Source organism: Salvia splendens, chromosome 12 (assembly GCF_004379255.2).
Source record: "Salvia splendens isolate huo1 chromosome 12, SspV2, whole genome shotgun sequence".
NCBI lineage: Eukaryota > Viridiplantae > Streptophyta > Magnoliopsida > Lamiales > Lamiaceae > Salvia > Salvia splendens.
In genome coordinates, this window is record NC_056043.1 from 25,143,513 (window position 1) to 25,157,365 (window position 13,853).

General features: G+C 35.9%; 3 protein-coding genes across 4 annotated transcripts; all 3 read right to left on the reverse strand.

Annotated features, from left to right (window-relative positions):
* Positions 1–666: 666 nt before the first annotated feature.
* Positions 667–1,650, reverse strand: LOC121758601. Its single transcript, XM_042153972.1, has 2 exons — positions 1,537–1,650; positions 667–1,465 (listed from the first exon to the last, which is right to left on the reverse strand). Exons 1-2 carry the CDS (start codon positions 1,597–1,599, stop codon positions 926–928), a joined length of 603 nt encoding a protein of 200 aa, XP_042009906.1. The 5' UTR covers positions 1,600–1,650; the 3' UTR covers positions 667–925.
* Positions 1,651–4,731: 3,081 nt separating this feature from the next.
* Positions 4,732–8,583, reverse strand: LOC121758200 (AP-1 complex subunit sigma-2). The gene is made up of 7 exons (XM_042153621.1): positions 8,435–8,583; positions 7,408–7,494; positions 7,099–7,190; positions 6,865–6,973; positions 6,741–6,776; positions 5,009–5,095; positions 4,732–4,929 (listed from the first exon to the last, which is right to left on the reverse strand). Exons 1-7 carry the CDS (start codon positions 8,435–8,437, stop codon positions 4,858–4,860), a joined length of 486 nt encoding a protein of 161 aa, XP_042009555.1. The 5' UTR covers positions 8,438–8,583; the 3' UTR covers positions 4,732–4,857.
* A 1,396-nt stretch (positions 8,584–9,979) lies between these two features.
* LOC121758408 lies at positions 9,980–13,631 on the reverse strand. 2 transcript variants are annotated; one of them, XM_042153815.1, is made up of 8 exons: positions 13,290–13,631; positions 12,426–12,737; positions 11,912–12,300; positions 11,672–11,771; positions 11,305–11,358; positions 11,118–11,204; positions 10,729–10,857; positions 9,980–10,604 (listed from the first exon to the last, which is right to left on the reverse strand). In XM_042153815.1, exons 1-8 carry the CDS (start codon positions 13,320–13,322, stop codon positions 10,293–10,295), a joined length of 1,416 nt encoding a protein of 471 aa, XP_042009749.1. In that variant the 5' UTR covers positions 13,323–13,631; the 3' UTR covers positions 9,980–10,292. The 2 variants fall into 2 exon arrangements, with proteins under 2 accessions (XP_042009749.1, XP_042009750.1); XM_042153816.1 differs by having other exon boundaries at positions 13,286–13,352.
* Between the last annotated feature and the right edge of the window lie 222 nt (positions 13,632–13,853).

Below are 13,853 nucleotides of genomic sequence, written 5' to 3' on the forward strand. Positions count from 1 at the left end.
TCCCTGAAACACACTTCGACTCATTCGTCCCTGAAACCCCTATCGACGTGCCTCCAGCCACCCCCTTCGATTCTTGATCCATGGGTTTGGAGGCTGTTGTTGTCGATGGGTTTGGAGGCCGATCTTGTGGTTGTCGTTGGGTTTGGAGGTTGTGGTTGTTCATGGGTTGAATGCTCTGTGATGTTGTCGATGGGTTTGGAGGCTGAGCTTTTTTTTCGATGGGTTTGGAGACTGGTTGTTGGTTGGGTTGAATGCTATGTGATTGTTGAAGGCTCTCTGATTATTGTTGTTGATGGGCTTGAATGCTCTCTGATTATTGTTGATGTTGAGTTTCATTACTCTGTGATTGTATGTGTAACTGATCTGTGTTGATTATCTTATTGGGACAGTGGGCCGGATATGTGGCTTGGCTATGTGATTGTTGAATGAGTATCTCCTTACTATGATCAACCTTATCTGATGCTTGTATGTGTAAGTGCTTTGTGATGTTTATGTGATTGGGATAGCCTTATAAGCCACCCCGTGAATAGGTTAGGAGGCTTATCTATGAGTGAGGCAGCCTTATACCACTAGCCACCCCTTCAATATGTTAGGAGGCTACCCAATGATGAAACATTATATGAGGGATTAGGAATTAAACCATACAAAAGTAGACAAAATCCATTTTACATTCTAAGCAACCCCTTTAATAGGTTAGGAGGCTTATTTGAGAATGAAAGAGCTTTACAAGCCACCCCTTAAACAGGATAGGAGGCTACCCAATGATGACAAAATATCTGAGGGACTAGGATTTTATAAGTCACCCCTTACATAGGTTTGGAGGCTTTACAAAAAATAGACAAAAAAATCAGTTCACATTTTAAGCCACACCTAATTTTGAGGCTTACAAAGCCAACTGACAAAAAAAACTTTGCTCTTTGATCCACTAGAATCCTAGAGCTTCACTGATATGTGAAATGTCATAAGTTGCACCAATGTTGTTTTCGGGAAGTTGGAGGTATTCCAGAGTTTCCTTAACAAGCTCTTCCTCGACCTCTAAAGTGATTGGCAGCGAGTCCAACCTGGATAACCTAGCCTTCTTCATATGTGGAAGTTTGTATCCATTCCCTCCATGCACTTTCATTATCTCTGTTAAGCAACCTTGAAGAGATAGGAAAACATTGTTGAGGGTGTGTGGGCTAAGTTCTTCAAAGGAACTGTACACATTGTTCACCAAGTCATCCACCCCTGTAGCAATTTTATCATCCTGCAGAGATTGAATTGCTGTGAAAAAAACCAAATCCAAGACATTAGTGTCTGGAGAATTAGGAGGTTGGCAAATGATTTGGAATTTGAATCCATCTTTGTTTGCAATTGCCTGAAACTTTGAATCAGTGGGGTTGATATGTGGCTTTTCATTGTCTTGTTGAATGAGTATCTTCTTGCATACATTCGGTGGCCATTTAGACTTAATAGCTGGTATAATCTGTTCAAAAATTCTCTATGTGATGATATTGTACATGTCTGATAGAAAATCTATGAAAAAAATCAGTGTACCTTTTGGATTATGCAATCTCTCGTGATCGCCTTGTTGACTGATTGGATTGGCTTGGTCTCCATGGTACCTTTTGCTTTTGTTCTTTGAATTCCTCTTTGTTGGTTCCATAGTTGTGAAAGGAAATATGCTTATTTTTCCATCAAAAATGGTTTCTCCATCTTGTGCAAAGTGTGGTCTACACACAACACACATGAACATAACATTTGTGATGAATCTCTTTGACTTACATGATCTATATGGCTCATCCTCATCTGGCAACAGGTAGTATCTATCTGAACTCATAGTCATGTAAAACCATTTCTCATCAATATGCACTACATTGTGCATTGTGTTGTATTTAAGCTTACCATCGATTCTGATTGGTTGAATCTGGCTAAGACCCCATCTGAGCCGTGCTAATTTGTTCAAATCAGTAAGTACTAGCTTAACTGCACTTGTGTGTGGTCTGATCAGATCCTCCTTCTTCATCCTTCCTAATGTGTTCTTGCTAATTTCAAGTTTGCGAGCCATCTTACCGAGACTAAAATGACACAAAAAAGTTAAATATACCACTTCAGTTTATTCAATAACTAACAACAAAAATACAAATTTCAATGTGGGACCATACTCCACCACACATCTCCATTTAATACAAAGTCAAACACATTTTCTTAAAACCCGAGCCCGGTCAAAAGGTGACAAAATATGGGGGACGGAGGGAGTAGTTATTATTCGAATAGATGTATAATTTATATACATAAAATTATTATTTAAAAATTATTATTTGAATATATTCTTGATAGAGAAGAATAAATAATTATTGAGTAATATGATTTGTATATAGATAAATAATTATTCATATAATAGTTATCGCTAGATTAATACAATTTGTACCATAATTATTCCCTTAATGTGTATAATAGTGTTTATTAGTTAACCTATACATAAATTTATACACAAACGAATCGATAACGATAAAGATTTAAGAAATAATACCTTGTGTAATAATATTTGTTGTTAAATTATAACAATAGAAGATAGTCAAGATATAAACTAATATAAACAAAGATGATGGAGAGCTATCATATAGTTATAAATAATTACTTTTATCCCACATTAAAAGAAAGAGCAACACATCAAAGAACATGTAGTTATAAAAGAGAATCATCCAATACACTCTCTTTCAACTTCATCCTTATTGTTTGAAATTTATTTATTTATGCGCCTTTTGTAGATACATAAAGACTAAAACGAAAAAATAATGAAAAAAATTTAATGAACCGCCGAACCGGCCCGAAACCAGCGGTTTCGGCCAAAAACCGGCAGTTTTGAACTGTCCCATGAACCTGCGATTTTTTGAACCGGAACCAAAACCGCCTAGAACCTTGCCGAGCTGGTTCAGGTTCAAAGAAATATTGAACCGTGAACCGCCGATTCCGAATCAGAACCGGCGGTTTTTGAACCGTGTTCATGCCTAAGTCCAACATATATAATGTAATGCACGCCACCAATCGTTTTCCCAAAGACGATGATGGGCTCCTAGCAGCAACATGTTAGGATTGGTATACTGAAAAGCATATTTCGAGCATGTTGCACGGATAGAATTGCTTGTATACAATAAACTCTACAATCCACTTTTTACCCAAGACGAGAAGAAGTAATTATATTGCATTGGTGTTTGCTTGTGCATTTATCAGATGTTTCTCAAACATTTAAATGTATAAGAAGTAAACAAGTCTAATTCTTCTGCAATAGTACACTGGTCGTGAACGACGTTCACAGAAGGTGACGCAGTCAGTTCTGTGTAGAAGATAAATAGAATTTCACAACCTAGATAGGCTTTGGCTACCTATCGTGAAAGGTTGCAGTGTCAGTCCGTATGTTTCCTTACCTTAGGAAATAAACGACACTAGTGTGGTATAGCACCGAAGGATTTAACAGTTGAGGTAAGTCTTTCTTGCTATTTACTGAAAGACGAGGTCTCGGTGATTGTTATTTCTTAATCATTGTTGATATAACATTGAGCATACGATATTGATTATGCACTACTTTGATTTATCAAATGGTGCGGATTTTTCGCAATCCAAGAATCCTGATATCTTGGGTAGTGGTGATCAATGTCTAGAGGTGCTAGTATTGTTATTGCAATGAATCGTATGCTGGGTGAGTCCAGTTTGATAATATCCTCAAGAGGTGTTCGAAAAAGGTTTTATTATTCAGAAACCCGACCGATTAGAATTTATTCCAGAATAATAAATAAAGATTTTGAACTAGACAATCATTGGAAAAAGATATTAATTAATTAAAGTCAAATAGTAGACTTTAATTAATTAATGGATATTTATATCTTAAATACGGGAAATAATAAATTAAAGAGGTAAAGCTCAGATTACTCGTAATTTGGGATTGGACGAGCAGTCAATATTATTTTACTGTAGTGGTTAATAATAATATTCTGTTGGACTTGTATTAAATTGGGGCTCAATTTAATTAGTAAGAGACCAACAGGTTTGGCCCAAGTCCAACCTCCATAGATCCTTAATCCGGCTCATCATAACACTATATAAAATGAGATTAGAAAGGAGATTAAATGTGATTTAAATCATAATTTTCGTGCTGCCCTCTGGGAGTGGACGGAAAAATCAGTTTTTGACAGAACTGATATTCTGTCTTCTTTCTAATCAAGTCATTTTCGATTCTGACAAGCTTTGCCCACCCAAAGGTCATTATCTGAGTTCGGGATACAGATTAGAAGATTCTTGGTCGAGTACGAAGATCTTCATGTGGAGAAGGCGCAAGCAATCGTCGATCTTTAGAGAATCAGATCGGTAATTTTAAACCGCAGGAATTCATAAGGGTTTTGATTCCTTGTTTGTGATTTATATGTGTTCTAGCATTCAATTGATTGTTTAACATGTGATTAATTGATCTCATAATCAGTCAAATAGATCTGTAGATCTAATTTATTTGTTTATGTATGTCTTCCGTTGTAAAGGGCACCAAACCCTAGCACAACATTGAACTTATATTGGTCAAATTTCACCTGGTGGCAACAGTTTTAGGTGGCCGAGTTTTGGGAATTAAGTTTCCCCTAATTTATGTTTTTATTTAATAATTTAATTAGGTTTTTATATACATAAATTTTAATTTCATAAACTAGAACGGTATCGTTTAATACTCCCTTCGTCCCATAAATTTGAAGCTGCACAAAATAATTTTGATGGTATAAAGTTTTCCTTCCACAGCCCACAGATAAATTGAGATTTGTTTACTACGTTTGTATCCCATTCCTTTGCCCAAACGAAATATATAATACTAACAGTTTAGATACCAGCACATCCTTATTTTGTTGCTTGAGCAATCATATTGCTGATGGAACTAGCTTGCTCCTTGGCTGCCTCCACCAGAGAATCCTGTAAAACAATTGGTTGTTACTCAGAAGGCTACAGAGTTTAGAATGGCAATCTTTCATAAGATCTGAAGTTAACATACCTGTGCAGCTATTAGGCGTGCAACGGTCTTCTTACTCGACTCTTGAAGTTCACCAGCAATCAGGATTTCATCTAATATATAATACGCCTGCCATTGCATTAAACTTAGAGAGTTACAATGAGATAAAAAGGCCAAAAAAGTGGCTGCATTAAACACTTGTGAATTATATATATTTATATTTGTTGTTTACCATTAAAAAAGAGGAAAAAGTAGTACTAAAGAAGAATAACTAATACCATCAAATATAAAAGAGTAGTTTGTTGGATACATGACTAATATGAGGCTTTAACTTAGCTCGTTTATAAAGAGAGTACACAACATAGGACTTAGTAAAGGAAATGAAAAAAAACAATCAATATCTTTAACTAGAAATAAACGAGATATTGCATTTAGGGGGCTTGAGTCCCACCGAGCATGGGGTAACTTTTCTCACCAAGTGATGAGGGTTGTAGAACTTTATGTCCTGACTTATATGATAGTTGGCTTTATTTGATTCAATCCAATTATATGACTGAATCTCTAAATTAATTAGCATCTATAATTTCTCAAAAAATAATACAGGATGTACGAGGAATCAGATCCAAAACCTGAGCCCTGAGCGACTGACAAAGAAGAGCACTTTGATTATTAGGCAAGCCAATAGCTAGGTCATATTCTGGAAGAGCACACATAGAAGTGACACATCACTTTTTTTTACACTTCCTAGTCCTGGAAGCCATAATAGACACTGAACTTTTTTACAACATCTAGTGTCAATTGTCAAGACCAAAATGAGAACCGGACAATAAAGGGAGACGGAAGGAGGCAAGACCATCAGTTAGTACCTTCCAGGATTACAAGGAATAACACACTGGGTATATCAAAAGAAAAGCAAAAGGTCACACGAAGGTCTAAGATATATCTGGACTGAAATGATTCAAATCTTAGATCAAAGAGGAATTTCTAGTTTATCCAAAAATCAAGTGTAGACTGGATTAACATGTTTACACTACTGGTCCCAGGAGTCGCAAATCAATATCGTACATGTGATACTTTGTCCAATAACATAACAGCGATTTCTTCATATTTCAAGTTCTTTTAAGTTTCTCAGTTTCTCTCTTCGCTATAAAGAAAATATTGTGTCGAAAACTTGCACCTTATGACTAACAATGGCATATTCTTAGAAATTTTCATAAGCAACTAAGCACTGCTGCTATCATCAAGATAGACGTACAAAATTCATTCTTTTGCTATACCAATGAATTCAAACTTTCTACCTATTCCTAATAAAATTCAAATTTAGCTTGAAAACATCTAAGTTAAAACCCATATCAAGAGTTTCTTACATAAGCACTTATAATGTTCAAATAAAGGTTCCACCACATGATCAAATACTGAGATGCAATTCCAAAAATATAGCAAAGGTTCTCATATTAACAACACGTGAAACATTTATAAGTCCTAAAAAACATGTAGACCACAGAATCCTAGAAAAGTACTATCTGAGACTGACACGGTTGACATAAGAACAATTAGTAACAATAAAGTTGTTAGCATGAATCTATGTGTGTATACCATTACTTAGTTTACATAAAAGTAGCAGCAGGCATTACGTAAGTAAATAACTCATGCATAAGAGAATAGATGTGGCCTAAACAACTCGAGACACAGATAGAAGTCTCACTCTCAACAGATTTTGGACAGATCAAAACTCTCCAAATATTTCAGAAACAGTTGAGACACATAAACATACCTTATGGAAATTAAAGATCAAGTCCAGCTCACAGACCTAAAAATAAAACAAATAACATGTTGAACATCACATCACAAGCTAATTAAAATCTTGAAGTAAATAGTTGCTTCAGTTTGAACCATACACTTCCAAAGTAGCGATCTAGTATCTCAACATAATGATGGATAATTTCGAGGACCTCCAATTCATTATCATCCTGGTCAATGCACATGCAGAAATAAAGGCTAGCATACCTGCATAGTAAGCAGTAAGATGCAAAATGATTAATTGTGCACATTATAAAAGGGAGGCGTATGAAACTATGAATTATTTTAAACAATGTGGGAAAGGTTTAAACAGAATGCAAAATGTATACTACCTTTTGTAAACAACTTTGTATCCCCTCCATTCCACAAAGTTGCACAACTTAGGGGCTCGGGTGAGAATCATACCACTAAGCTCCCGGATAACCTTTACCAGGAAGAACCAACCCGTTAGTTTAATTTTAAAAGATTGTCAATGAAAACATAGTTTGAATGAACTAGGAACAAGGTCCAAATTGAGTTCAGAAAATCAGTTTCTACGTTCGCGACATGAGTCAAGGGAAGACAACTTACTCTAAGCGTGAAAAGGGTTAGTGATTAAGATGAACTTTTTCCTGATCATAAATCAATGTAAAGACATTTACCTTTGTCCTTTCCTTTTGAGAATACGGTGAGTACCATTTTGTCAACCTTACTTTCCCTTGTCTGCTAATGAGAAGAACAAAGTGAATCTGAAATAATGGAAAAGCTTTCTCAATAATAGTACAACAATAGTATTACATCATTAATAGTGTTAGTATGCCTTGAATCTGTATAGTTTGGGCCTAGCTCGTCGTCTTTGTGCCTATTTATATAGGAGTAGGCCACAAAACTCTGTAATCTGAAAACAATCTTAATACAATTTGTTCTCCGTTTCTGCCCGTGGACATAGCCAATGCAACGTTGGTGAACCACGTAAATTCTGTGTCTTTTTATGTTTCTGTTTATCTCGATTACACAATTGCTCTATTTTGTCACAACAAATAGGCAGTACTATGAAGCTCATAAACTAGAAAGCAGCAAGAGATATTGGGATTTTATCGACTTATGGACTAGGTAAACGAGACATGGTCAAAGCAATACTCTAGTTACATAGAAAACGGCTAAGAACTGCAAAAATCACATTACTCATATTACCTAATTAGGTGCTTTTTCACACTGCACATGTCACGGCTACTGATTGTTCACGCTATTGTACCTACGTGGATCCTAGTTGATGAATTATACGGTTGAAAGGGATCATGTCGATAGCTTGCTAATACGATTATAAGCCCAGAATATAATTCTTTTATTTCTTTCATTGACTAGCTCACAGAAACTGAAAGCGGTTTTGTTTCCGATTTCATGTCAATTTTAAAGATATCCGACTGTTTCAACCCCAGCGGCGTCGACCAATAGAGCAGATGTATAAATGAATCAAGTTAACAGGTGCACGTCGGAACTTAAAATTGCGAGTAAATCATGTAGTAATAGTTAGAGAAAGTGAGGGGAGATCTGATCAATTAATCAGATCATGAAAGTGAACAGAGACGGAAATTACCAATTGTTACGTCGATGAGCAAGGAATGAGAATGAACAAATGTTAAATGAGAAAAAGGAGAATTGAAGAAAGGTGGGGATAGAGCAGGATACCATGGTGGCGGTGGCAGGTCGTCGGAGCTTGATCCAAATGCCTCAGGCTCAGCTGTTTACAACCGTCTTCTAATTTTTACAGATTTCGCCTGTTTTTATGTTTCGTTGAAGTACTATTTCCAATCGGAGTTTCTTGATCGAAATAAAATTAGTTCTACTACTACATTTTTTTGTTTTTATCGGAAATCTAGTTTCGGCCCAATAATTTTAATCTAAATATAAAAATTGCATTTTTCTCCCTAACTCTTTTTAAAAATTTAAATATGCTACCATGAATTTTGGAATTTCCCATTTTTACTCCAAAACTATTTTTTCTTCAAATTGATATTGATGTTTTTGTCGAAAACTTTCTAACAAGGTAAAAAGATAATCATTTTTAGTACAATAAGATAGTTTAGTATCAATCCTAACTATAATACCACAAGGTGTACTACATGACGACGAACATTTATCCAAAGTGACATATATTTGTCAAGACGATTACATTTTCCATTGATTGAAAGAGAAAATTATTCTCTCAGAGATGAGAGGTTATACAGCTAGACATTGAGAGGATTTTCAGCGTGCTCTGAACATGTTAGGTCAATCATGCTCTGCCGGCATGATGTATGCTTGTATATAATGCATGATATGCTAATCGATGACAGATAAGAAAATATAATTATCTGGTGAGAAGAAACAAGGATCTAGTTTCAGAATTTCCAACTATAGTCCAACTTAGGGCGCACCACCTCAATTTTGATATTATGTGCACCTAGAGGCTTCCATACACGAGGAATGAACTTACTGGCAACTCCAACAAGATCTAATAAAAAAACCTAGGCATTAAGTAATACTAGGAGTTTAAACCATGCATTTTCTGGTGTTTAATTAATTACTATCATTTTCAGTATTTATTCAAGTAATTTTCTAATTTTGATTCATTTTTTTGATTTTATAAATATATAAATTTAATTAAAATATATAATGATGAGTTTGAAATTTTGAATTATGGTAAAATGGGACAGGTTAACATGACAACTGAAAATGAAATTGTAGCTTAAATGTGACTGTTGTTATTAGGTAACTAATGTGGATGCTCTTAATATCACCATTCTAAGATCCAACAACGCGACAACAGATAATGTGCGACATTCGGTGCAAGGTCGTGAGTTTTTTATGAACTCAAACCATTAAAGGTTATGAAACTTGTCTCACGTTGGTCACGTTGGTTGTATGCGAGCTCTCCCACAATAACAAACTAGCGATATCTGAGTCCACTTTAAATGTTGTGTCCTAGTAGGACCAACCGCGACCAACGAGACGTTAAGCCTTATGAGACATCAATTGTTACGGACTGAAACCATTGCTCTCTCATCTAATAAACTAGTCTTTTAAGATGAAGTTGTTGCATTAGGCTTCCACGCGCAGCCTCCAATTATCCACATATACAAGTAGAAACTGTTCGCTTTCTTTACTCTATCGCTTATAGATATTGTATTGACTATTGAGTGACATTGAAAATTATTAATACAATTTTTTACAAATGTGCTTCAAAGTCAAAAGTATATTCAATGCCAAAAATGAAATAAGCTTAACATTGATGAAACTAATACACACAGTACAAGTTGAGTTCATACAAGTCCAGAAGCTATAACCGAAAGAAAAAGGGGTATTTTATCCAACTAAATACCTTTCAAAGTTCAAACTCATAACACTCTCAAAATAAGGTACAAAACCTCATAAGCAAAACATATTTATTTTTTCTCTCACTACGCCAATAAAATCTGCGTCACTCTTAGACAATCTCTCTGTACAGAAAACCTTCAAAACTGCAAAACTAAGCATCATAATTACCTTTAAAAAACTGATAAAATCATCACCATGCCATTTCAGCTATTTCTTTATGGATCAAATACCGAAAAGACGAACTTTCCTCTAGCCAACACAAACACTTTTCCGGTCGACCCTTCAGGAATCTGTCGATCGATTTCTGTTGATATTCAGGTAGGCAGTCTCCTACAACTTTCAGAAGTGCAGCCGTGCTGAGCGACATATCCTTTGCATAATACTGCACGATTTTTGGCAGGTATAGCCTTTTCTGCTTATGAACATAAGCTGTAGCTTGTATGAACTCTTCTTTGGCAACATTCAGATCCTCAAATATACTCTTTGCATAGTATATGCGAATCTACAACCCAAATCATTCAAAAGTATTGAGAATAAGCAGGAAGAAAGAATAGACTAATTTCAGTCATTTGCAAAAAAAGGAAGAAGATCAAGCAAGCCAAAGAAACATCTAACAAATGCATTACAGCAGGGTCAGAGCGTGCTCCTGAGCTAAGTGCGAAATGAACAAGCGGTTCGGGATAGTCAATAGCATAAGCATGTCTTGAGACCCCGGTTTTGAATTTCCTCCTTGGAGAGAGAAGTGTCTGAAGCCACTGCATTTGTGCATGCCATGTTAAGTCAATAAGTTGCTAAATCAAGAAAACTATGGAGAAGAGAAGAGAAGAATCTGTATGGCATTCATTATCCATTTTTTGATGTTTAATTAGTGAGGATGATCCAGCAAACCATATAATATTTCTTTTAAGAATATAGAACACAGTGAACACTGAAGATCATTCATGTCTAAGTACTCGTTGGTGTATTACAATATGCACAAGCTCAAGAAATATTGATATAAGTAATAGATATTTACCGGAGCAGAATAGTGAGATTTTAACCTCAAAACGGAGCTTTGTATGTCATAAGCGGTAACGCAGAGCCCACCGACATTATATGCAGCCTGAAACAAAGAATTTCACATGGAAATATCATATACGCAGATGATAAATCTAATGAAAGACTGAGCGATTAAAACTCCCTCATCAGTCATCAGCCATTACCTTTGTCATGAAAGTGCTTTTTGTGTAGTTTTGATTTTCATATGCTAAATGAGCCTGCAAAGGAAGTTGAAAATACATGAAGTCAATCTGAAATATGACGCATTTAGGCAATGAATAACCAGACTGCAGATTTTGCATCTCAGAAAGAAGTCAGCATGCATACTTTTGCATTTAATGTTTCCTTTAAGTTTTGTTTTGTACAAAACAGATACTTAAGTAGTGGAGTAACGTTATCTGTTTATATGTGATAATTAGCAACGGATCTGGTTCTGGCCACTCAAACATAGATACGAGCATAAGTTCAAACATATTTTAAGTGGTATGGTCATGATCAGAATACAAAGTTGGAGAAGTGTGAAAGACATACGTGCATCGTCAATGCATTGTGAATATTAATCCAGAAGGCAAGCTTCTGTTCATGCCTCATCTTCTTCATGTCAAGATTCTCAAGACTTTTGACTAGAGACCTACATAAGGAAAAGAAAATGTTCACACTGCAAAAGCATAATCATACTTAGCTCTTTTTATATTTAAGGTAAACATATCATTTAATCCTACTGGTTTTTCATAAATAGAGTTGAGATATGGCACATTTGTATAAACAAACCTAAATTTCTGAAGCATTATAGCAGCATAACTGTAACTCTCGCCATCTAAGCATATCTTCTGGACTTCTACCATCGCAGCATAAGGGTCATTATCTTGTTTCAGACCTTCAATATTGTAATTCTCCGAAACTTCATCATGACATTGAGGACTCCAACTGCCAGATAAATTTCTGGGAGAAAATGTGCCTGAGGAGCAGAATGATGAATTCGATGAAACTGAATAGCCTTTATGGCTTCGTGCAGAGCTGCCCACTTTGCAGTAAATGTCAGATATACATCTTAAAATGTCTTCAGATAGCTTATCCAGGAAAATGCAGGCATCGCCTACACAAAAATTCCCGAGATGGTCTACAAGGCTACGCCGTCTAAAATAAGCACTCTTCCTTTCCTGCAATGCACCAAACATATTCAGTCAAAATATTAGATGAATTACTATGTGAAAGCAAATACATGTGAGTGTGTAGAAAGAAAGCCAACTGTATTCAATGTGAAACAAGGTAATAAGTACATCACCCTTGCAAATGATGACTTTGGAGTAGTGAATGGAACCGTATCAGTTGGGCCAGTCAAAGCACTTGTTGGGGACGAACATCGTTGATGTTCACAATAGCCTTTGGAGACTTCTGACATTGTTCTCCGGGATGATAGGTCAGATGTTACCAATGGTTGTATTCCAGTCATTTGTTGTATGTGGCTTCTATGGTGTCCCAGATTACTTGGGATAGTTTTCTGGAAAGAAGTACGATACATAGAAAGAAGATACCGTTCCAAATGAACTATTTTAACCTCAAGTGTATTGATTTCTTTCACCAAATCTGATGAAGACTGCGGCAAACAAGGCCAAATAACTACATTAGTTCATCAAAAGTAAAAAAAATACTGAGACGATAAACAGGAACATGTTACACAAGAAGCAGTAATTCCCTGATCAATAGAATTTAGTACTACTTCATAGTAGCTAGATAGATACCTCCCCCAACAGAGTTACAAATGAGCAACCTATGATGCAACTACATCAAATATTTGTGAGACACTGATTTTTGAGTTGCTATTATTTCATATAGTTGTGAATCAAATTATTGCTTAGCCACTACAATTACAGAAGTTGAGTAAGCATCAAGTCACATTGCTTCAGAAGTTGCAGTGAAAACAGAAGAACTACGATTCAGTAAGATAAAATGCATTAAAACATGGAAAGATTTGCACAAGCTAAAATGCTAAGTGGGATTGAAATTCGAAGCAATACATCGCATTCAATCTCATTACTACAAATTGGCATTTTCCCACAATTCAAAGCATTAGACAGATGCATGTAACAATGTAGATAAGAAGATTAAAGAATTAGTATGCGAAAAAGAAGGAAAAATGTAGACTGACGGCATTGGGATGGTGGGAGGGCGTGGGCGTCATGTTGAGTATATGATCACTAGGCGGAGGAGGAGGAGGAGCAGTCGATTAGGATTTGCAAGGGGAATCACAATAAATGAACAAGGAAGCACCGACACTGGGAGCAGAATCACAAGGTGGGGCAGGGCATGGAATTCGTGGCGAAAATAGTCTGTATCTGGGAAGAGCAAACAAAATACGAGTAAATGGAGGTGACCCACAACGCGACAGATCGCAGCAGACATGATAAATAGGTTCAGATTCAGTGGGTAGAGAGATGTAGGTCGACGTCATTAAACAAATGGGGCAACGGTAAAATTGGTAATTATGGTGCCCGGAGGTTTCATCGTGGTACCTCATCATCATCTTCTTCTTCACCCTGCTCTTTTATTATATTTATACTTAGTTACACATCGTATTTTGTTTTTTTTTTGTATTTTTATATTGGTATCAAAATGCGTTAAACTTTATTACTCATTTTATACCACATGCTGTTCACCTACATCATGTTTTGTAACTTTGTTAGGGTGGGTAGGTTACATGTGACATGTTATA